At 36.9% G+C, this 25,007-nt stretch overlaps 2 protein-coding genes across 5 annotated transcripts in view; both read left to right on the top strand.

Annotated features, from left to right (window-relative positions):
- The window catches only part of LOC112652933 (uncharacterized), a 73,147-nt gene that overhangs the window by 14,022 nt on the left and 34,118 nt on the right, over window positions 1–25,007 (top strand). For 3 of the 4 annotated variants that reach the window (XM_035721228.2, XM_035721227.2, XM_035721232.2), the window contains exons 5-11: window positions 2,973–3,026; window positions 5,372–5,475; window positions 7,362–7,415; window positions 9,315–9,419; window positions 10,643–10,696; window positions 12,743–12,796; window positions 13,345–13,449. In XM_035721228.2, coding sequence (XP_035577121.1) covers window positions 5,415–5,475; window positions 7,362–7,415; window positions 9,315–9,419; window positions 10,643–10,696; window positions 12,743–12,796; window positions 13,345–13,449 — 433 coding nt within the window. In that variant the 5' untranslated portion in view covers window positions 2,973–3,026; window positions 5,372–5,414. Of the gene's footprint in view, window positions 1–2,972; window positions 3,031–5,371; window positions 5,476–7,361; window positions 7,416–9,314; window positions 9,420–10,642; window positions 10,697–12,742; window positions 12,797–13,344; window positions 13,450–25,007 lie in introns of all 4 variants that reach the window. The other variant, XM_035721230.2, reaches the window with a different exon arrangement.
- Window positions 18,168–25,007, top strand: part of EFCAB3 (EF-hand calcium binding domain 3) — a 140,891-nt gene continuing 134,051 nt past the window's right edge. Inside the window, exon 1 of the mRNA XM_049114616.1 lies at window positions 18,168–18,186. The gene's annotated coding sequence lies outside the window, so the exon portion shown is untranslated. The remainder of the gene's footprint in view (window positions 18,187–25,007) is intronic.

The raw sequence follows: 25,007 nt of genomic DNA, 5'->3' as shown, positions 1-25,007 counted from the left end.
GCGATTTCTTATTTTCTCTCCCCTAAAAAGAATACAAACATCATTTCTCAAATCTAACAGTGGCTTCATTTTCAAAATGCATCACTGTATTTTCCTCATAAGGCAGCCATACATTATAAACCTTCAGCACATAACAGTCACATGATTTATTCAGTAAGCCTAAAGGCTTCCACAAACCTCCTGGAGCTTACATCCAGACTAGTTCTGAGGTTTCAAATATTAAAGCTTTTTCCACAGTCATAAGTTTCTTTCATGTTTGGGTTATTGAACACAAACTTGGGATAAGTTGTCTTCAACCTAGTCCAATTCTGTTCCTTAAAGTGTTAACTGTTCTTTCTTTTCAATGAACATTCTGACTCCATCTTAAACAACTTCTCCATCCGAATATACTTTTGTCTTTGTATATTCTAGAATATAAGAATATAATACAAAGCTATTACAACCCTCAGTTTGAAGTGTAAAAATTTAAGCTTCTTTTTAAGAAGTTCTTTACTGCTGAGAGTGTCAGGGTGAGGGCAGACTGGGTGGGTTGTCAGCTTTCTCTTGTTCACAGCCCAAACAGTGGCTTGGATTAGCAATGCCAACATCTTTACCTTCCTGGTGCCTTAGTGCCCTAGACTGGCTATTTTATAATTTTATATGTAAAGTTTTACATTTAATTCAATGGGTTTATTCCTAGGTATTTTTTATACTATTGTAAATAGTATTTCTTAAAATTTTCTTTTTTCAGCTTGTTGCTGATACATAAAAAATTATTGATTTTGTGTAATGAGCTTATATCCAGCAACCTGTCTTCACTCTTTTATAAATTATAATTATCTGAATATTCTCATATATAATCATGTTTCCAAATAATAGGCAGTTTTCTTTTTCTCTTTTCAATGATTATATCTTTTAGTCTTTGTCTTGCCTTACTGCATCAGTTAGGATTTCTAGTATAATATTGTCAAAATGCAATGATAATGGGCATCCTTATCTCATTTCTAACCTCAAAGAGAAGTATTTCCATATTTCACCATTAAGTATTACTTTGCTGAAGTTATATATATATAAGTTTTATATATATATATATAACTTTTATTAGATTAGAGGAGTTCTCTTCTATTCCTATTTTGCTAAGAGATTTTTTTTATCTTACTACTATCAACAAAATTTTGTAGTGTTTGGAGTATGAGTTTTGTGCTTCTTTTGTTAGATTTATTCCTAGGTGACTTATTATATTTGGTGCTATTGTAAATAAAACTTAATATTTTTGGATTGTTTTTTGCCGTTGCTTTTAAATTTATTGAGATTTGACTTTATAATACAGGATATGGTCATTTTTTTCTAAATATTCCCTATGTGAAGAAATATGTATCCTGAAATTATTGGGTTGTCTATATGTCCATTAAATCAAGTTTGTTAAATTTATTGTTCAAATTTCCTAAAGTCATAAAGATTTTTCTCTGCTTATTCTATTAACTACTGACAAATATGTGTCAAAAATCTTCAACTATAATTTTTTATTTTTCTATTTCTCAATGTAATTTTAAATTTTTCTTTATGTATTTTGAGGCCATATTATTAGGATCATACAAGTTTAGAATTATGACATCTTCATGTTGAATTAAACCTTTTTCTTTGAAATGCTTTTTCTTTTTTTCTTAGAAATGCTTTTTCTTAAAGTTTATTTTGTTTGACATTAATATTCCTACACTATTTTGCATAGTATTTGTATAGTCCATAGTTATCCATCCTTTTACATTCAACCTCTCTGAATCCTTAGACTTAAGATATTTTTAATTCTTAAGTTTTAGAGGCTTAGATAACTTCCTTGATGAATTTTATCTAGTATATACATAATAAATAATGCCCATATTACTCAGCTCTTCAAAAACACAAAATCAAAGAACACTTCCCGGCTTGATTTATGAAACTATCATAATCTTGATACCAAAATTTGATGAAAACAATACAAAAAAAGGAAGATCACAGGCTAATCTCTCTCATAAGCAAATAATGCAAAAATCCTAAACAATTAGCAATCTGAAATCATTTACATTTTTACAATATTAGTAGTAATTATGAAATTACTGACATATCTGTGTTTAAATCTACTTTTACTGAATACCTGTACTTATATCACATGTTCAATATTCTATTTCCTTCCATTCTTGCCTTCCTTTTGGAATGATTATATTTTATTTTTCTTGTTAATTTGGAAGTTTTAAAGGTTACTGTAAAAATTACAATATGTGGGATCCCTGGGTGGCGCAGCGGTTTAGCGCCTGCCTTTGGCCCAGGGCGCGATCCTAGAGACCCGGGATCGAATCCCACATCAGGCTCCCGGTGCATGGAGCCTGCTTCTCTCTCTGCCTGTGTCTCTGCCTCTCTCTCTGTGTGTGACTATCATAAATAAATAAAATTAAAAAAAAATTACAATATGCATCCTTAATTTATCATAATCCAATTTTATATTAGATTTTTATCCTCACTCAAGAGGACTATCTTTCTTATCCACTTCCCAATTTATTGTTTTTGTTTTATATAATGTGTTCCCTGAATTACTCACATATTATCATTTCATTTCTTCTTATCCTTCCCTGTAGTCCTATATTGAAAGGGAACACAGAGCTAGGTCAGATTACAAAACTTTTTCAAAAAATTTTTTTCACCCTATGCCTAAACATCCTTGTAAAATTTAATAACATCAGGAACAAAGAGAAATTTATACGTAACAGGAGAAAAAAACAGACTACACACAAAATTTAAAAATATATATAATACAAGAGAAAATACTGGGATGAACCAAAGTGGAGGAAAGAACTTTTAAAAACTTATATTTCAGTAAGTATGATGAAAAATGTAACATAATAGTCTAGAACTAAAATTCAAGATGATATCAACATTCTAGTGGAGGGACAGATGTCATAGGAAGAGAAAAAAGAAGGAACAGTCTCATTTTTGGTCTGTGACTGCTCTTTGTCTTACAGTTGATGGGAAGGTTGATCTGGAAAATGTGACACTGAAAATGAAAGATTTTACAGGTGAGTGTTCTATAATAAATTATATTTTAAATGTTATTCTCCCAGTAGTCTATTCATACTAATTTTGCCAACTTACCTACTTATTATAAAATATTTCTGCCTGATAAAATCCATTTGACCTTGGATTATCTATTTTAAAAATAAACCACAGAACTTGTTTTTGAAAACAAGTCCTATATACTGTAGAGGTGTTTTTCTCACATATGTATATGTCTTTGCCAACACGTAAATAGCTAAATTTTAGGTAAACACATGAATAAAATAAGGTAAAGTTTTATAAAGCTCAAGATAATGTGGATTTTGTGAAAAATCAAAGACATAAGTCAGTATAAGATCTCCTTGCCATAATTATTTCTTTTGGCAACTCATTATCCAATTTGATAACTAGGTTTTTTTTTAAATAAATTACTTTTTTATTGGTGTTCAATTTACCAACATACAGAATAACACCCAGTGCTCATCCCGTCAAGTGCCCCCCTCAGTGCCTGTCACCCATTCACCCCCACCCCCTGCCCTCCTCCCCTTCCACCACCCCTAGTTCGTTTCCCAGAGTTAGGAGTCTTTTTCTTCTCCCTTCCCTTATATTCCCTTTCACTGTTATTTATATTCCCCAAATGAATGAGAACATACACTGTTTGTCCTTCTCTTATTGACTTACTTCACTCAGCATAATACCCTCCAGTTCCATCCACATTGAAGCAAATGGTGGGTATTTGTCATTTCTAATGGCTGAGTAATATTCCATTGTATACATAAACCACATCTTCTTTATCCATTCATCTTTCGATGGACACCGAGGCTCCTTCCACAGTTTGGCTATTGTGGACATTGCTGCTAGAAACATCTGGGTGCAGGTGTCCCGGCGTTTCATTGCATCTGAATCTTTGGGGTAAATCCCCAACAGTGCAATTGCTGGGTCGTAGGGCAGGTCTATTTTTAACTCTTTGAGGAACCTCCACACAGTTTTCCAGAGTGGCTGCACCATTTCACATTCCCACCAACAGTGTAAGAGGGTTCCCTTTTCTCCGCATTCTCTCCAACAATTGTTTCCTGCCTTGTTAATTTTCCCCATTCTCACTGGTGTGAGGTGGTATCTCATTGTGGTTTTGATTTGTATTTCCCTGATAGCAAGTGATGCAGAGCATTTTCTCATGTACATGTTGGCCATGTCTATGTCTTCCTCTCTGAGATTTCTCTTCATGTCTTCTGCCCATTTCATGATTGGATTGTTTGTTTCTTTGCTGTTGAGTTTAAGAAGTCCTTTATAGATCTTGGAAACTAGCCCTTTATCTGATACGTCGTTTGCAAATATCTTCTCCCATTCTGTAGGTTGTCTTTTAGTTTTGTTGACTGTATCCTTTGCTGTGCAAAAGCTTCTTATCTTGATGAAGTCCCAATAGTTCATTTTTGCTTTTGTTTCTTTTGCCTTCGTGGATGTATCTTGCAAGAAGTTACTGTGGCCAAGTTCCAAAAGGGTGTTGCCTGTGTTCTCCTCTAGGATTTTGAAGGAATCTTGTCTCACATTTAGATCTTTCATCCATTTTGAGTTTATCTTTGTGTATGGTGAAAGAGAGTGGTCTAGTTTCATTCTTCTGCATGTGGATGTCCAATTTTCCCAGCACCATTTATTGAAGAGACTGTCTTTCTTCCAATGGATAGTCTTTCCTCCTTTATCGAATATTAGTTGACCATAAAGTTCAGGGTCCACTTCTGGGTTCTCTATTCTGTTTGATAACTAGGTTTTATCCTGCATATTATCCCCCAAATTAAGAGAGCCTTTCTCCTTTCTTATATCAATAATTTAGGAACAAATTTGCTTTGACTTCTAATGACACACAATTTCCACATCCTATTTTACCTTTGCTTTTTTTTTTTACTTTCTAAATTATGAGATTTTATTTTGTTTTTTTAATAATAAATTTATTTTTATTGGTGTTCAATTTGCCAACATACAGAATAACACCCAGTGCTCATCCTGTCAAGTGCCCACCTCAGTGCCCGCCACCCAGTCACCCCACCCCCTGCCCTCCTCCCCTTCTACCACCCTTAGTTCATTTCCCAGAGTTAGGAGTCTTCCATGTTCTGTCTCCCTTTCTGGTTATTTCCCACTTATTTTTTCTCCTTTCCCCTTTATTCCCTTTCACTATTATTTTCCCCAAATGAATGATTTTACCTTTGCTCTTTAATCCCAAATTGAGAATGATGCAGTATAAGCTATCTTAAGTATACTTTAAAATATTCATCATATAGGTCAATAACATGTTCTTATAAACCTCTTGAGCCTCTGTAATATTGAGTTGTTAATTTCTAAAATTCTCACCTATAAACACTCTGTATTTTAAAAGGAGAAAAAATTGATGCCAGTGATCTGCAGAACATTCTGGAGACATGAGAGTAGAAGTCAATGATAAGGAATGTCTTAAACTACAAAAATTACTACCAGTTGATGGTAAGCTGCATCTGTAACCTCTGGAGAGTTCAGTTTTATGGGTCTAGTTGTAATATTTATATTTTAAAGTGACACATGTTCGGATGTTACCTGTACTCATCCTCAGCTCTTGCTTCCATATAAAGTTTATTATTACTCTGTGCCAATACAAGTACAGAATTCAACTGTCAAAAGAATCCTTTTCCACAAAATCAGTGTTGAGAAAAGATGTTACTGATGATTTTGAAAGGCAGAGGAAAGGAGAATTTACATCTTGTCTCTCAGTAAATATTTCAGAAGTCCTCTTAAATTCCTGTTCTCTCCCCAAGTCACTTTTCCTAACATTGCCCTTGGAGAGTCCCTTTTCCTTTTTTTTTTTTTTTAATGAAAATCGCTTTTATTTATTTATTTTTTTTAATATTTTATTTATTTATGACAGATACAGAGAGAGAGAGAGAGAGAGGCAGAGACACAGGCAGAGGGAGAAGCAGGCTCCATGCACCGGGAGCCCGACGTGGGACTCGATCCCGAGTCTCCAGGATCACGCCCTGGGCCAAAGGCAGGCGCCAAACTGCTGCACCACCCAGGGATCCCGGAGAGTCCCTTTTCCTAATCCTTATCCTTCCCAGAGATAAACCCTAAAAACTCCTCCCTCTGTTAAGTTCAATTTCTTTTTTTTATTAAGTTTTTATTTTGATTCCAATGTAGCTAACATACAGTGTTATGTTAGTTTCGGGTGTACTATATAGTCATTCAATAATTCCATACATCTCCCAGTGCCATAATAAATGTACTTCTTTTTTAAAGATTTTATTTATTTATTTGAGAGAGAGAAAGCATGAGCAGAGAGAGGAGCAGAGGGAAAAGGACAAGCAGACCCCCTGCTGAGTAGGGAGCCCAACATGGGGCTTGATCCAAAGATTCTAAGATCATTACCTGAGCTGAAGTCAGATACTTAACTGACTAAGCTACCCAGGCACCCACAAGTGTACTTCTGAATCCTCATCACCTATTTCACCCATTACCCCACCTACAGGAGTTTATTCTCTGTAGTTAAGAGTCTGTTTCTCAGTTTGTCTCTCTCCCTCTTTTATTTCCCTTGGTTCCTTTGTTTTGTTTCTTAAATTACACAGGTGAGTGAAATCATATGGTATTTATATTTCTGTGAGTGACTTATTCCATTAACTTAGCTTTATACTCTCTAGCTCCATCCATGTTGTGGCAAATGGCAAAATTTTATTCTTTTTTATGGTTGAATAATATTCCATTATTTATATAAAATATGGTGTGTGTATATATATATATATACACACACACAAACACATATATATAAAATATGCTATATATATATATACCACCTCTTCTTTACCTATTTATCTATCAATACATACTTGGACTGCTTCCGTAATTTGACTATTATAAATAATGCTGCTATAAACATAGGGATGCATGTATCCCTTTGAATTAGTGTTTTTGTATTTGTGGGGGCAGAAGCGGGGTGGAGTAGATACCTGGTAATTTGATTACTGGATCAATTACTAGATCTAGTACAATAACCGCTAACATTTGTTAAGCCCTTATGTTGTGTCAGGTTCTGTCCTCACAATTCACAATGATGACACCATATGCCCATTTTATAGTAGAAACTGTGGCACAGAAAGGCCACAGTTTGTTACTTAAGGCCACAAAAGTAGGCAGCAATAGAGCTAGAATTTGAACTCTGGCTCTTTACCTCTACACCATACTATCACTCTATACCAGAGTGAGAACTTTTTCATTGCTTAGCTTCATCATGATTTGAAGGTGAAAGCGGGTATATTTCTAAAGTTGGTCACACAAAGGAAAGCCTGACCATTATATTCTATTTGTGACTCATTCTCTGTCCTAAACTGTGCCTTTTCTTACAGATAATAAGAAAGTTTTTCAGAATAGATTGCTATCAGCTTTGAAGTCATTCAAAGGTGAGTAAGAAACAATGAGAAAGTATGTAAAATTGAGATTTTTAATCTCTGTATTTATATTTTTTCCTAGTTACTAGATCATGATTCCTTTGCCATTCCTTCTATATATTATTAATCTTATCATCTTTTTGTTTTTTTTGATCCTGTGTAGGCTTAATTCCAGGGTCAGACAAAAAAATCAGTACTCAAGATCTCCACAGTTATCTTTCTTTTTTTTTAATATTTTATTTATTTATGAGAGACACAGAGAGAGAGAGAGAGAGAGAAGTGGAGACACAGGCAGAGGGAGAAGCAGGCTCCATGCACGGAGCCTGACGTGGGACTCAATCCCGGGTCTCCAGGATCATGCCGTGGGCCAAAGGCAGGCACTAAACTGCTGAGCCACCCGGGCTGCCCCGGTTATCTTTCTATGTACTTTTGGATAGGTCTGATTAGACTATTAGCCTTCATAGTACTGAAAATAATCATGATAATGCTCAGCTGTGAATTGTTAGTTTTCTTCTATTTTTCTTTCTTTTCTTTTTTAGCTTTTTTAGAGAGAGAGAACAAGAGAATAAGCCAGGGGGAGGGGCAGAAGGAGAGGGAGAGAGAGAATATTAAGCAGACTCCATTCCCAATGCAGAGCCCAATGCAAGGCTCAGTCTCATGACCCTGAGATCATGACCTGAGCCGAAATCAAGAGTCGGACACTTAGGGCAGCCCGGGTGGCTCAGCGGCTTAGCGCCGCCTTCACCCCAGGGCATGGTCCTGTCGACCCGGGATCGAGTCCCACGTCAGGCTCCCTGCATGGGGCCTGCTTTACCCTCTGCCTGTGTCTCTGCCTCTCGCATGAATAAATATATAAAATCTTAAAAAAAAAAAAAAAAGAAGGAGTCGGACACTTAAGCAACTGAGCCACTCAGGCACCCTTCTTCTTCTATTTTTTCAATATAAAAGGTGTTACATGACCAATAAATATAAATTAAATTAAAGATAAAATAATCACTCATAATCCTGCTATCCAATCATTACCATTCTTAATATTATGAAATCCTATATAGTTAAAATAGTAATAATCTCATTGAGTCAAAAGTGCTCTGAAATTCCATTGGAAGACTCTATAAGAGATACCAACATACTAGTCACTTTTTCTTCCAGTGATGGAATACATTGTTATTGCTATAGTTAAGCAATTACATAGTTTACTTGCCTAAGAGCCATAATATTAAAAAAACTGCATCTAATACTAGAATCACATTGACTTAAGATACTTACAATATGATAGACATAGGGGAAATGAATCCATATGATGGAATAATAAATTGATGTTGTCCATCTAAGGTTCATTCTATTTATGTGTTTGCTAACTACAGAATGTCAGAGTCAAGTGCATTTACATTGTTCATTTTATGTGTATTTTCACTGTGCATATGATTTTAACTCATATATGTTAAATGATTGCATGATGTAACTTCATCCTATAAAATAACAGTTTTTTTGCCTGTGGTAGTCACCTTTTGTACCAGCTATGGTTACGTAACTTTCTGTAGATTGAAGATACAATGGTTTACTTTCCAGTACCTTGTCATTAGAAATTTAAATTGTGGGTTCTTTCTTTCTTTCTTTCCTTCTTTCCTTCTTTCTTTCCTTATTACAAGTAAGATTATAATGAACATTTCCCTCTCCCCTTTGGCATAGCCTTTTCTGCATTCCCACAAATGGAATTAGTGGGCTAAAAGTTATAAACATTTCAAAGAACCATAATAGTTACTACCAAACCACTTTCCAATAAGGTAATTCCAGTTAACATTCTAACCAGTAGCCAGGCCTATTGAGAATTGAATTAACTCATCAGCACAAGAATTATTTTTCATATTGTGTCTTAACTGGTTTTTTCTTACATCTCCATCCCTTTCTAAGGAGGAAAGATCGATGTCAATAACCTGAACACACTTCTGGGGAACATGGGGATCAAGCTCAAAAATAAAGAATTTAAAAGTGTGGTACAAAATCAACCTATGGATGGTGAGCATTGTAAACAAGTATTTTGCCTTTTAGAGGAGAACTTAGAATCTTGGGATCCATATAAGAATTTCTAAAACTAGGGCAGCCCCAGTGGCACAGTGGTTTAGCGCCGCCTGCAGCCCAGGGTTGATCCTGGAGACCCAGTATCAAGTCCCACATTGGGATCCCTGCATGGAGCCTGCTTCTCCTTCTGCCTGTGTCTCTGCCTCTCTCTGTGTGTATCTCTCATGAATAAATAAATAAAATCTTTAAAAAAAAAAAAAGAATTTCTAAAACTAGATTGATTTGAGGAGTTTAAGATATTTTTAAGAGTCATGGAGAAGAACTTGGCCTTCAATAAAAAGAAATCCTGTCTTTTTTCATTTGTATTCATCTGAAATTAGAACAAGAGAGTAGCCAGGGGGAGGGGCAGAAGGAGAGAGTGAAAGAGAATCTCAAGCAGGCTCCATTCCCAGCACAGAGCCTGATGCGAGACTCAGTCTCATGACCCTGAGATCATGACCTGAACCAAAATCAAGAGTCAGACACTTATGCAACTGAGCCATGAGGCACTCTTCTTCTCCTATTTTTTCAATATAAAAGGTGTTACCAACGATGTAACGGTGTTACCAATTAATCCTACTCAACGATGATTACTGCTGAGAAGGTATTCACAGCTGTTATCATGCCAGAGAATGGTAGAGAGAAACAAACATGGGAGCAGTGGGGGAAATTAATGCATGTCTAATCAAGAAAGCCTGAAATACTTGAGAGAAAAATATCCATAATAGGAACTAGTAGAACATCATTATTTCCTCAAATATCCAACAAGTACATGTCACCACCATTTTAAGATAGATTCAGGAGTTGAAATACTTGAGAAAAGCTTATTGCAAATAGCTGGAAGATGTGAAGACCCTTCCTTATCTGTGTTAGATGTAAGGTTCACCAAAAACAAACAAAACAAAATAAACTGACTTCTGTAGATATCACCTTTGGCTGTGCTTAAAAGAAAACAAGAACTAGAAATATAATACATTTGTCATAGTCAGAGCCTGTGTTCAAGGGACATGGGCCAAATGCCATTGTTCTTCTTATTAATAAAGAATCAAGCACTCAAACAAGGAAATATAAATTTAAGGTGAACACAAATTATTTAATAGAATATATGGACTTTCATTGGACCCTATATCACATTTTTCCTGATTGGTGTCATTGTCCAAATTTTTTATTTTGTATTACAGCTGTTGGAAATGTTTCTCTGAAAAAAGTGGTGAGTGATGTGACAGCAGTTACAGGCAAGTTAAAAGTTATCATAAAGATTAAAATTCTAATTCTTTAATGACATTTTCCCATCTTGTCTTTTCAGTGAACACATAAATCCATAAGCATAGTACTAATTTCCATGACTCCACTTCAACAAAGTAACTAGAATATTTCCAATATCATTGCATCAACACATGGTTGTTTCCCTATCCCTTTACCATGTCTCCCCACTTTTGAGATAACACTATCCTGAATTTTATATTGCCTATTCTTCTTTAAAAAAAAATCATAGTTCTAAAAAAATAAATAAAAATTTAAAAGTCATAGTTCTATTACCTACATAATAACAACATAGTCTTTCATTTTGCTTCATTTGCCTCTATAAAAATGCTATCATAAATAATGTGTAGTGTTCCATAACCCTAATAATGTGCAGGTTCTTCAAGAAACAATAACTTGTTTTCTTAAGATAGTTGTGAGAAATGTATAAAGAAAAGCAAGAAATCAGTGTCCAAAAATGATAGTGATTAACTCTAGAGAAAGATTGTGGATAAGGATTGGAAAGGAGTATGAGAGCCCCTCAGAGTGTTATCTGTGTTTTATTTCTCACCTAGATGGTTATTACAAGGGTGTTGTTACAAGTCTTGTGTCTAATTGTGTAAGTCTTTGGGTTATCTGGATTTTAAAATTTTCTCATTTCTCCATAGCAAGTCCTATATCCTCTAAAATACTTACCAGTAATAATGCTTCTGGTCTTCACCACTGAAAAAACTGACAATCTATATAAAGGATAAACAAACTACTAAAAAAAAAAAAAAAAACGAACTACTGGTAACACAACAAATCTAGTCCTCTGCCTCTTATAAATAAAGTTTTATTGGAACACAGTCATATTCTTCATTTATGTATTATTAATGGCTGCTTTCTGCTAAAATACCAGAGTTTAGTAGCTAGAACAGAGGAAATATATCCTGCAAATTCTAAAACATTTACTGTCTGGCTCTTTACAGAAAAGATTTTGCTAATCCTTGATCTAGATCATTAGAATAATAATTGAAGTAAAAATTAGGATATTGGCCAAATAATCTAATGATTTTAGGAAAAACAGAGAGCAATATTAGGTTAACCTTTACATTCTAATTTATAAGACAATTATGTAAATTCCCAGTTTACTGAGAATTATGCCTTCTTATCCAATGTTATGAAAGTGCATCTTTCCCTAGGGTCAAGGAAATATGTTCTAATTCTCTGCCTGCCTTTCCCCCTATAGCAGGTCTTGCTATATCTTTGTCTTTTATCTAGCAAGCCAGGAATGGTGATGTGTAAACATGGGCAATTTTGTTTCATCTTTTTGAATACTTAGATAATTCTTAAAATTGTCAACTATACTTGCCATTTCTCTTTTTTAAAGGAGAAAAAATTAATATCAAAGATGTAAAAAATATTCTGGAAGGCATTGGGATAGAATTCACACCTAAAGAATACCTGGAACTGGTGAAAAATCTTCAAGTTGATAGTTAGCATTTCAAATACTACTAGAGCCTTCAAGGGAGGTTGGTCCTGTGTGTTTAATACAACTTTAAAAAAAAAACTATATTTATAACATATCCTAATTTTAAAACAACAACAAAACGAATGTCTAAGGAATGTTAGCATGGCTTTGTTTTTCCTTTGGAAAGTGTAATTTAGTTCTTTCTTTGGGAATCAGCAATTCTATTTTCTTGAATCCTGCCTTTGGATGTAAAATTTTCAACTATATTGTTTTCACCTTCAAAACTAAAAGTAGAGGAAGTAGAAAAAGGAGTAAGAGAAAGAAGGAAAAGTCAAAGAAAGTAAAAGAAATATGGGTTCATATTCCATTATGCTATTTGCCATCAATTATTGGCTTTGCCCTCCATCACACACAGCACTCAGAGAATTTTCCCCATTCTGTGGTTTCAGATACACTGAAGGGTAAAATCAAAGTTATCTCTAAGGCAAATCATTTAAAAGTATCTTTGTGAAATGATACATTTGTTCTGTCTCTTTAAATCTCTATATTACTTTATCTGTGATGTCAATTGTGCCTTTTCTTACAGATTATGGAAATGTATATAAAAATAGATTGCTAGATGATGTGAAATCTTTCAAAGGTAAGTAACACGATAAAAAGAAAGATAAATAAGATTCCCCTGCCTCATATTTGTATTATCATTTAGCTTTTCTTTTGTGGATCTTATTACCTCTCATCTGAACTAATTTTGCTATTTTGAATATAGCCTTGCTCAAAATCTTTCATTTTGCTGCTTAGTAAGTATGGTTTTTGTCAAATTTAGTTTAAGAGCAGATTTAAATCTGGGTCTACATAGAAAATGTGAAGTGAAGAATTGGCAGTTATTCAAGGCATTTCAGTTGACTAGAAGAACTAAACTTAGCATTTATGCCCTACCTAACCAGAAAGAAGTTTTCAATTTGTTGTTCTACCATTATAATTCATTGGAGAATGAATTTGTACTTTGCAAGATTGCCCTCAAGCCTAAGGAAGAGGTTACAATTCTAATTTCATTTTGTCTACCTTTGTGCACTTGAATGTGTTGTCATTGATATTTATTCTGCTAGCCACGGTGCACAGGGATTTATTGAAATTTTCTCCTTCAGGGAAGTCATTAAATTTCTCTTGTGTTCCTGATTCTTTCTTTAGGTCGGAAGGTTGATGTCAGTAACCTGGAAGATGCTTTAGAAAACATGAAAATCAAGTTCCCAGATAAGAAACTTAAAGATTTGTCACAAAACCTACCAACTGATGGTGAGCATCATAGATATTAGAGATCTTTTTTTTTTTAATTTTTATTTACTTATGATAGGCACACAATGAGAGAGAGAGGCAGAGACACAGGCAGAGGGAGAAGCAGGCTCCATGCACCGGGAGCCCGACGTGGGATTCGATCCCGGGTCTCCAGGATCGCGCCCTGGGCCAAAGGCAGGCGCCAAACCGCTGCGCCACCCAGGGATCCCGATATTAGAGATCTTTTAAGGGAAATTTATATTTATAAGCTTATGTCTGAGAATTCCTGGAACTAAATCTACTTGGGTGTTAATATGACTTTTTAACTCTTTATACTCTTTGGACATAAAAGAATATTTTGATTCAGGGTATTTTCATTAATCTCATGGTGCATGGTACAGGTGTTAGAGTGAGTTATAGGTGATAAGTATTTACTTGAAAGAAGCTGAAAGAGGACTTATTCCCTCAGAGAAGAGGTTGCTAATTTCAGATTAAGTATATGATTTAAATATCTTTTAAAAGTCTTGTCACCCAAATACCATATGATTTTTTCCATATATGGAATTTAAGAAACAAAACAGATGAACATAGAAGGGGAAAAAAGAGAGAGAGGCAAACCGTAAAACAGACTCTTAACTATAGAGAACAAACTGAGAGTTGCTGGAGGAGAGGTAAACGGGGGTGGGTTAAATAGGTGATGGGTATTAAGGAAAACATGTGTTGTGATGAGCACTGGGTGTTGTATGAAAGTGATGAATCACTAAATTCTATACCTGAAGCTAATATTACACTGTAAGTTAACTAACTGGAATTTAAATAAAAACTTGAAAAAGAAAAAAAAGTCTTGTCACCCAATTATACATTCCTATTGGAGGAGGTAATCAAAAGGTTGTAACTACTGGTTGACCCTTTAGCCAGACCCAGGCAACCAGAGGCTCCTCACTCCCTCCTCTGTCTCTGGAATGTATCCTCTGCCCACCATTCTTACAGTGGGAGCCATGTTCAAGTATGTAATGTTGAGGGAGCAATGTGTTTTGAAGCCATCTGGAACAGTATACATGACTGAACCCGGTTAAGACCTCTATATGAACTTTTAAGATACCAGAGGGTAGATGCAAAGATCTACTCATCTTGTGGCCACCCAGGAAAAGCTTTGTATGTAAGTTCCTTTGCTTAATAAATCTGCCGTCTACCAATCTGGATTGGTCTGCCTGTTCCTTTGGTCTTTCTTGATCACTGTTTATGGGGGGCCAGTTTTAGATTTCATCCAGGTAGCTTTCAAGGTTGTGAACCAACAGTTCCTCTATACTTTTGTGATAACCAACTTCTGATCCCTTCTCCCCATGTTTTGGCACTGGCTTACATTATTCCTTCCTGGTCTACCTTAGGAACTTTAAGCCACAAGTTTTACCTTCTCTTTAAAATAGCTTTCTAGGAGTACCTGGCTGGCTCAGTCAAAAGGACAGGCAACTGCTTGATCTCAGGGTTGTTAGTTTGAGCCCCACATTGGGTGCAAAGATTACATACATATATTATATATACATTAAAAAAGAGCCTTCTAGGGGCACCTGGGGGGCTGAGTCTGTTGAGCATCCAACTCCTGGTTTTGGCTCAGATCATGATATCGGGGTCCTGAGATAGAGCCAATTTTGGGCTCTGCACTGGATGCAGAGTCTGCTTGTCCCTCCCCATGCTTGCTTACTCTTTTTCGCTCGCTTTCTCTCTCTCTCAAATAAATAAAAATCTTTTTTTAAAAATAGACTTACAATTTTCTTACTCTAATTACCAAGAAATATACTCTTCATATTCATCAAAAATACTAATCCCTGCATTTCTACATTTTCTTTCAATACATAACTATCTTTTAACTTCTTTTACTGTCCAACTACTCTCTGTTCTCACCTGCTCTATAAAAATTTGCAACATTTGATCACCTCAGTCATTCAAATCTTCACTTCTATTGCTGAGCCTTGCTAAGGAAAATCATATAAACTTGCATATTAGAGCCCCTCCAAATTCATTTCCTCCTAAATAGTACAGGACCTAAGAACATTTTAACTCCGGGGGCGCCTGGGTGGCTCAGTTCAGTTAAGCATTTGCCTTTGGCTCAGGTCATGATCTCTTGTCCTAGGATCAGCCCCTTACCAGGCTACCTGCTTATTGGGGAGTCTGCTTCTCCCTTTCTCTCTGCCACTCCCTCCACTCACGCACATGCTCTCTCTCTCTCAAATAAATAAATCCTTAAAAGAAAGAACATTTTAACTCCATTTCCCCTTCCCTACATTAATATTGTTTCATATCTTTTAATACTAACTTATATTCTTTTAATTCAGCAAAATATTATTAGTAACAATGTTTTATGAGGCCAGTATTCATTCAGATTTATCCACTTTTGCCTTTTCTTTGCTATTAATCTTTTTTTTTTTTTTACTTCAGACCTTTCATTTGAGATAACTTTTCTCTGCTTGATGTAACTTCCTTATTTAGGATCTGCTAGTAACAAATAATGATATGGAAGGCATTTTGGCATAAAAACATCTTTATTTTACCCTTACTTTTGAAATATATTTTCTCTGGGTTTAGAATTCTAGGTGGACAGTTATGCTCTTTTAGCTCATTGAAGATATCATTCCACTATATTCTGCTTTATAACATTGCTGATGAGAAGTCAGCTGTGAATCTACTGATCTTTGGAAAATAATCTTTTTCTTTTAAAAAAAAATTCTCTTTAGTTTAAAAGTTTCACTACAATGTGGAAGATAGGAATGGATTTCTTTCCATTTATTCTCCTTGGGATTCTTTGGAACTTGAGTCTGAGAATTGGGATCACTCATAAGATCTGGAAAATTCTCAGCCACTGTCTCTTCCAGTATCGTCTCTGTCCCATAGTCTTTTTTCCCCCTGGAACTCCAGCTAAATGTATATTAAACCTTTTTCCTCCATCTTCCATGACACTTAACCCCTCTTCAGTATTTTCTATATTTTTTTCCTGTGCATCATTCTGGAGGGTTTTGCCTGACTTGACTTCTAGTACACTAACTCTAGTTAGTCTAATTTGCTATTGCATCTAGCTATTTACCTCTTTATTTTATTTCTTGTATTCCTATTGTTTGTATTCCTTTTTTGCATTTTGCCTTGCATTCCTTTGTTTTTTATTCTCAATTTCTAGAAACTCGACTTAGTTCTCTTTCAAATCTAATAGCTATGTTTTTATTTCTTGCAGATATTTTCAAATTTACATAGTTATCTTATAATATTGGTCTCATAATTCCAGTTAATGAATTGTTTGGGGGGTTTTCTTTACTCTCTGTTGTCTCTTCTGATTCTCACTTACAGTGTCCTTGTTTCCCTATGTGTTTGGTTATTTCCTGTATGCTATTCAATGTCACTGAAAAATTACTGTAAGAATTCTTTGAGACCTAAAATGAAATGCATTCCTCCAGAATGGATTTGCTTTTCAACTATGACTTTTCATTTCTATCCCTTCATAAGCTTTTCAGGTTATAATTTCCTTTCTTCAGCTGTACTAATTTAGTTATCACTACTTTACTTGCATTCTAATTTCTAAATATTACTGAAGTTTGTTGTTCACTGGTATCTCCTCTCCTATATTGTTGCTATCTTTTGTGAGTGATCATAGTTTTTATTCCTTACCTATTATCATTTTATTGAAGTTTGCAAGAAGAAGAGAAAATAAATACTTGAGAATAGTAAAAAAAAAAAAAAAAAAAAAAGGTTTTGAGACATTACCCTAGTCAACAAATTGATCAAACTATTTTTTCTGAAAAACAATTAAATAACTAAAATCCATGGGGCACCTGGGCGGTTCAGTTGTTGAGCATCTCCCTTTGGCTCAGGTCATGATCCCAGTAGTCCTGAGTTTGAGTCCCACATCAGCCTCCCTGAAGGGAGCCTACTTCTCCCTCTGCCTATGTCTTTACCTCTCTCTCTGTGTGTCTCTCATGAATAAACAAAATAATCTAAATAAATAATTCATTAATAAATAAATAAATATCCAGACTCAGATCTCCAGCTAAAAATTGAGATATGATATACACTAATATAATGAGACTGAAGAAGAGAAATTAAGGAGTCAATCCCATTTACAATTGCACCCAAAAGCATAAGATACCTAGGAATAAACCTAACCAAAGAGGTGAAGGATCTATACCCTCAAAACTACAGAACATTTCTGAAAGAAATTGAGGAAGACACAAAGAGATGGAAAAATAATAATAAATAAAAATAAATAATCCATGAGCATGGATTAGAAGAATAAATACTGTGAAAATGTCAATGCTACCCAGGGCAATTTACATGTTCAATGCAATCCCTATCAAAATACCATGGACTTTCTTCAGAGAGTTGGAACAAATCATCTTAATATTTGTGTGAAATCAGAAAAGACCTTGAATAGCCAGGGGAATGTTGAAAAAGAAAACCAAAGCCAGGGGCATCACAATGCTGGATTTCAAGCTGTATTACAAAGCTGTGATTATCAAGGCAATGTGGTACAGGCAAAAAAAATAATAAAAACAGACATATAGTTCAATGGAACAGAATAGAGAACCCAGAAATGGGCCCTAAACTCTACGGTCAACTAATATTCGACAGGGAAGCAGGCAGGATGGCGGAAGAGTAAGGTCTCCAAATCACCTGTCTCCACCAAATTACCTAGAAAACCTATGAATTCGGCCTGAGAATTAAAGAGAGAACACCTGGAATGCTACAGTGAGAAGAGTTCGCGCTTCTATCAAGGTAGGAAGACGGAAAAAAAGAAATAAAGAAACAAAGGCCTCCAAGGGGGAGGGGCCCCGCGAGGAGCCGGGCTGCGGCCGGGGCGAGTGTCCCCAGGACAGGAGAGCCCCGTCCCGGAGACGCAGGAGCTGCACCAACCTTCCGGGGCGGAAAGGCCTCGCGGGGAGTTAGAGCAGGACCCAGGAGGGCGGGGATGCCCTCGGCTCCCTGGGACACTAACAGACACCTGCGGCGGGCAGGAGAGTGCGCGGCGGGACCCGGAGCAGCTCGGAGGGGCTCCGCGAAGGGGGCTGCGGGCCGGGAGCGCGAATCCAACAGCGCAGGCTCCTGAGCACAGGGCGCCGGGACACACCCAGGATCCGGCCTCCCCGCGGGACAGGCAGAGGCCAGGAGGGCCCAGGACAGCAAGGACCCTCCTGCCCCGGAGCCTCCAGGCCCTGCAGACGGAGAGCTCCGTGGTTCCTGCCGGAGCTGAATACAGGTTTCCAGAGCTGGCCCCGCCACTGGGGCTGTTGCTCCTGGGGCCTCACGGGGTAAACAACCCCCCACTGAGCCCCGCACCAGGCAGGAGGCAGAGCAGCTCCCCCGCTGCTAACACCTGAAAATCAGCACAACAGGCCCCTCCCCCAGAAGACCAGCTAGACGGACAATTTCCAGGGGAAGCCAAGGGACTTAAAGTACACAGAATCAGAAGATACTCCCCGGTGGTTCGTTTCTTCTTTTTCTTCTTCTTCTTTTTTTTTTTTTTTTTTTGTTGTTGTTGTTGTTTTGTTTTGTTTTGCTTTTTGATCTGTTTCCTTCCCCCACCCCCTTTTTCTCCTTTCTTTCTTTTTCTTTCTCTTTTTCTTCTTTTTTTTTTTTTGTTTTTTTCTTCCTTTTTTTTTTCCTCTTTCTCTTTTCTTTCCTTCTTTCTCTCCTCTCTTTTTCTCCTTTTCCCAATACAACTTGCTTTTGGCCACTCTGCACTGAGCAAAATGACTAGAAGGAAAACCTCACCTCAAAAGAAAGAATCAGAAACAGTCCTCTTTCCCACAGAGTTACAAAATCTAATTACAATTCAATGTCAGAAAGCCAATTCAGAAGCACTATTATACAGCTACTGGTGGCTCTAGAAAAAAGCATAAAGGACTCAAGAGACTTCATGACTGCAGAATTTAGAGCTAATCAGGCAGAAATTAAAAATCAATTGAATGAGATGCAATCCAAACTAGAAGTCCTAACAACGAGGGTTAACGAGGTGGAAGAACGAGTGAGTGACATAGAAGACAAGTTGATGGCAAAGAGGGAAACTGAGGAAAAAAGAGACAGACAATTAAAAGACCGTGAAGACAGATTAAGGGAAATAAACCACGGCCTGAGGAAGAAAAACCTACGTTTAATTGGGGTGACGCAGGGTGTCAGACTGGATAAAAAAGCAGGACCCATATTTGCTGTCTACAAGAGACTCATTTTAGACAGAAGGACACGTACAATCTGAAAATAAAATGTTGGAGAACCACTTTCCATTCGAATGGTCCTCAAAAGAAAGCAGGGGTAGCCATCCTTATATCAGATAAACTAAAATTTACCCCGAAGACTGTAGTGAGAGCTGAAAAGGGACACTATCTCATACTTAAAGGATCTATCCAACAAGAGGACTTAACAATCCTCAATATATATGCCCCGAATGTGGGAGCTGCCAAATATATAAATCAATTATTAACCAAAGTGAAGAAATACTTAGATAATAATACACTTATACTTGGTGACTTCAATCTAGCTCTTTCTATACTCGATAGTCTTCTAAGCACAACATCTCCAAAGAAACGAGAGCTTTAAATGATACACTGGACCAGATGGATTTCACAGATATCTGCAGAACTTTACATCCAAACTCAACTGAATACACATTCCTCTCAAGTGCACATGGAACTTTCTCCAGAATAGACCACATACTGGGTGACAAATCGGGTCTGAACCGATACCAAAAGATTGGGATCGTCCCCTGCATATTCTCAGACCATAATGCCTTGAAATTAGAACTAAATCACAACAAGAAGTTTGGAAGGACCTCAAACACGTGGAGGTTAAGGACCATCCTGCTAAAAGATGAAAGGGTCAACCAGGAAATTAAGGAAGAATTAAAAAGATTCATGGAAAGTAATGAGAATGAAGATACAACCGTTCAAAATCTTTGGGATGCAGCAAAAGCAGTCCTAAGGGGGAAATACATCGCAATACAAGCATCCATTCAAAAACTGGAAAGAACTCAAATACAAAAGCTAACCTTACACATAAAGGAGCTAGAGAAAAAACAGCAAATAGATCCTACACCCAGGAGAAGAAGAGAGTTAATAAAGATTCGAGCAGAACTCAATGAAATCAAGACCAGAAGAACTGTGGAACAGATCAACAGAACCAGGAGTTGGTTCTTTGAAAGAATTAATAAGATAGATAAACCATTAGCCAGCCTTATTGAAAAGAAGAGACAGAAGACTCAATAAAATCATGAATGAGAAAGGAGAGATCACTACCAACACCAAGGAAATACAAACGATTTTAAAAACATATTATGAACAGCTATACGCCAATAAATTAGGCAATCTAGAAGAAATGGACGCATTCCTGGAAAGCCACAAACTACCAAAACTGGAACAGGAAGAAATAGAAAACCTGAACAGGCCAATAACCAGGGAGGAAATTGAAGCAGAAATCAAAAACCTCCCAAGACGCAAGAGTCCAGGGCCAGATGGCTTCCCTGGGGAATTCTATCAAACGTTTAAAGAAGAAACCATACCTATTCTCCTAAAGCTGTTTGGAAAGATAGAAAGAGATGGAGTACTTCCAAATTCGTTCTATGAGGCCAGCATCACCTTAATTCCAAAAACAGACAAAGACCCCACCAAAAAGGAGAATTATAGACCAATATCCCTGATGAACATGGACACAAAAATTCTCAACAAGATACTGGCCAATAGGATCCAACAGTACATTAAGAAAATTATTCACCATGACCAAGTAGGATTTATCCCTGGGACACAAGGCTGGTTCAACACCCGTAAAATAATCAATGTGATTCATCATATCAGCAAGAGAAAAACCAAGAACCATAGGATCCTCTCATTAGATGCAGAGAAAGCATTTGACAAAATACAGCATCCATTTCTGATCAAAACTCTTCAGAGTGTAGGGATAGAGGGAACATTCCTCAGTATCTTAAAAGCCATCTATGAAAAGCCCACAGCAAATATCATTCTCAATGGGGAAGCACTGGGAGCCTTTCCCCTAAGATCAGGAACAAGACAGGGATGTCCACTCTCACCACTGCTATTCAACATAGTACTGGAAGTCCTAGCCTCAGCTATCAGACAACAAAAAGACATTAAAGGCATTCAAATTGGCAAAGAAGTCAAACTCTCCCTCTTCGCCGATGACATGATACTCTACATAGAAAACCCAAAAGTCTCCACCCCAAGATTGCTAGAACTCATACAGCAATTCGGTAGCATGGCAGGATACAAAATCAATGCCCAGAAATCAGTGGCATTTCTATACACTAACAATGAGACTGAAGAAAGAGAAATTAAGGAGTCAATCCCATTTACAATTGCACCCCAAAGCATAAGATACCTAGGAATAAACCTAACCAAAGAGGTAAAGGATCTATACCCTCAAAACTGTAGAACACTTCTGAAAGAAATTGAGGAAGACACAAAGAGATGGAAAAATATTCCATGCTCATGGATTGGCAGAATTAATATTGTGAAAATGTCAATGTTACCCAGGGCAATATACACGTTTAATGCAATCAGTATCAAAATACCATGGACTTTCTTCAGAGAGTTAGAACAAATTATCTTAAGATTTGTGTGGTATCAGAAAAGACCCCGAATAGCCAGGGGAATTTTAAAAAAGAAAACCAACGCCGGGGGCATCACAATGCCAGATTTCAGGTTGTACTACAAAGCTGTGGTCATCAAGACAGTGTGGTACTGGCACAAAAACAGACACATAGATCAATGGAACAGAATAGAGAACCCAGAAGTGGACCCTGAACTTTATGGTCAACTAATATTCGATAAAGGAGGAAAGACTATCCATTGGAAGAAAGACAGTCTCTTCAATAAATGGTGCTGAGTAAATTGGACATCCACATGCAGAAGAATGAAACTAGACCACTCTCTTTCACCATACACAAAGATAAACTCAAAATGGATGAAAGATCCTAATGTGAGACAAGATTCCATCAAAATCCTAGAGAAGAACACAGGCAACACCCTTTTGAACTCGGCCACAGTAACTTCTTGCAAGATACTTCCACGAAGGCAAAAGAAACAAAAGCAAAAATGAACTATTGGGACTTCATCAAGATAAGAAGCTTTTGCACAGCAAAGGATACAGTCAACAAAACTAAAAGACAACCTACAGAATGGGAGAAGATATTTGCAATGACATATCAGATAAAGGGCTAGTTTCCAAGATCTATGAAGAACTTCTTAAACTCAACACCAAAGAAACAAACAATCCAATCATGAAATGGGCAAAAGACATGAACAGAAATCCCACAGAGGAAGACATAGACATAGCCAACATGCATATGAGAAAATGCTCTGCATAACTTGCTATCAGGGAAATACAAATCAAAACCACAATGAGATACCACCTCACACCAGTGAGAATGGGGCAAATTAACAAGGCAGGAAACAACAAATGTTGGAGAGGATGTGGAGAAAAGGGAACCCTCTTATACTGTTGGTGGGAATGTGAAGCGATGCAGCCACTCTGGAAAACTGTGTGGAGGTTCCTCAAAGAGTTAAAAATAGACCTGCCCTACGACCCAGCAATTGCACTGTTGGGGATTTACCCCAAAGATACAGATGCAGTGAAACGCCGGGACACCTGCACCCCGATGTTTATAGCAGCAATGTCCACAATAGCCAAACTGTGGAAGGAGCCTCGGTGTCCATCGAAAGATGACTGGATAAAGAAGATGTGGTTTATGTATACAATGGAATATTACTCAGCCATTAGAAATGACAAATACCCACCATTTGCTTCAACGTGGATGGAACTGGAGGGTATTATGCTGAGTGAAGTAAGTCAATCGGAGAAGGACAAACATTATATGTTCTCATTCATTTGGGGAATATAAATAATAGTGAAAGGGAATATAAGGGAAGGGAGAAGAAATGTGTGGGAAATATCAGAAAGGGAGACAGAACGTAAAGACTGCTAACTCTGGGAAACGAACTAGGGGTGGTAGAAGGGGAGGAGGGCGGGGGGTGGGAGTGATTGGGTGACGGGCACTGGGGGTTATTCTGTATGTTGGTAAATTGAACACCAATAAAATATATATATATTTTTTAAAATTTCACAGCAATATCTTAATTTTTTTAAATTCATAATCCTGAGAACACTTAATCAAAAACCTCCCATTAAACTGAAAATATATGGAAAAAAAGCTAATATTCGACAAAGCAGGAAAGACCATGCACTGGAAAAAGGACAGTCTCTTCAATAAATGGTGCTGGGAAAAATTGGACATCCACATGCAGAAGAATGAAACTAGACCACTCTCTTTCACCATACACAAAGATAAACTCAGAATGGAAGAAAGATCTAAATGTGAGACAAGAATCCATCAAAATCCTAGAGGAGAACACAGGCAATACCCTTTTTGAACTTGGCTATAGCAACTTCTTGTAAGATACATCTATGAAGGCAAAGGAAACAAAAGCAAAAATGAACTATTGGGACTTCATCAAGATAAAAAGCTTCTGCACAGCAAAAGAAACTGTCAACGAAACTAAAAGACAGCCTACAGGTTGGGAAAATGCTGTGTGTCACTTGCCATCAGGGAAATACAAATCAAAACCACAATGAGATACCACTTCACACCCATGAGAATGGTGAAAATTAACAAGACAGGAAACATCAAATTTTGGAGAGGATGTGGAGAAAGGGGAGCCCTCTCGCACTGTTGGTGGGAATGTGAACTGGTACAGCCACTCTGGGGAACTGCGTGGAGGTTCCTCAAAGAGTTAAAAACAGAGCTACCCTACAACCCAGCAATTGCACTACTGGGGATTTGCCCCAAAAATACAGATGCAGTGAAACGCCGGGACACCTGCACCCCATTGTTTATAGCAGCAATGTCCACAATAGCCAAACTGTGGAAGGAGCTACAACGTCCTTCAACAGATGAATAGATAAAGAAGAAAGAAGATGTGGTCTATATATACTCAGCCTTTAGAAAGGACGAATACCCACCATTTGCTTCGACATGGTTGGAACTGGAGGATATTATGCTGAGTGAAGTAAATCAATTGGAGAAGGACAATCATTATACAGTTTCACTCCTATGGGCAATATAAGAAATAGTGAAAGGAATTATAGGGGAAAGGAGGGAAAATGAGTGGGAAAAATTAGAGTGACAAAACATGAGAGACTCCTAACTCTGGGAAACAAACAAGGGGTAATGGAAGGGGAGGCAGGCAGGGGGATGGGGTGACTGGGTGCCGGGCACTGAGGAGGGCATTTGATGGGATGAGCATTGGGTATTCTACTATATGTTGGCAAATCGAGCTTCAATTAAACATATATATAATATATATGTTTATGCTTTATATAAACATATACAAAATATTTTATACATTTTATTTATGTGTATATATATATTTATATACATATAAATTGAGAGGTGAGAAGCTATTGCATTTGGTCCTCAGGCTAGAGTATATTATGTTACACATGAAGCAAAAATAAGTATTTATACACGCAGATCAAATAAACAGTACTCTGCTTCCCTCAGTGATTCCCATCATATACATGATTAGCTAGTA

The sequence above is a fragment of the Canis lupus genome, chromosome 9 (assembly GCF_003254725.2).
Source record: "Canis lupus dingo isolate Sandy chromosome 9, ASM325472v2, whole genome shotgun sequence".
In the NCBI taxonomy this organism is placed as follows: Eukaryota; Metazoa; Chordata; class Mammalia; order Carnivora; family Canidae; genus Canis; species Canis lupus.
This window is presented reverse-complemented; position numbering and strand designations above follow the sequence as displayed.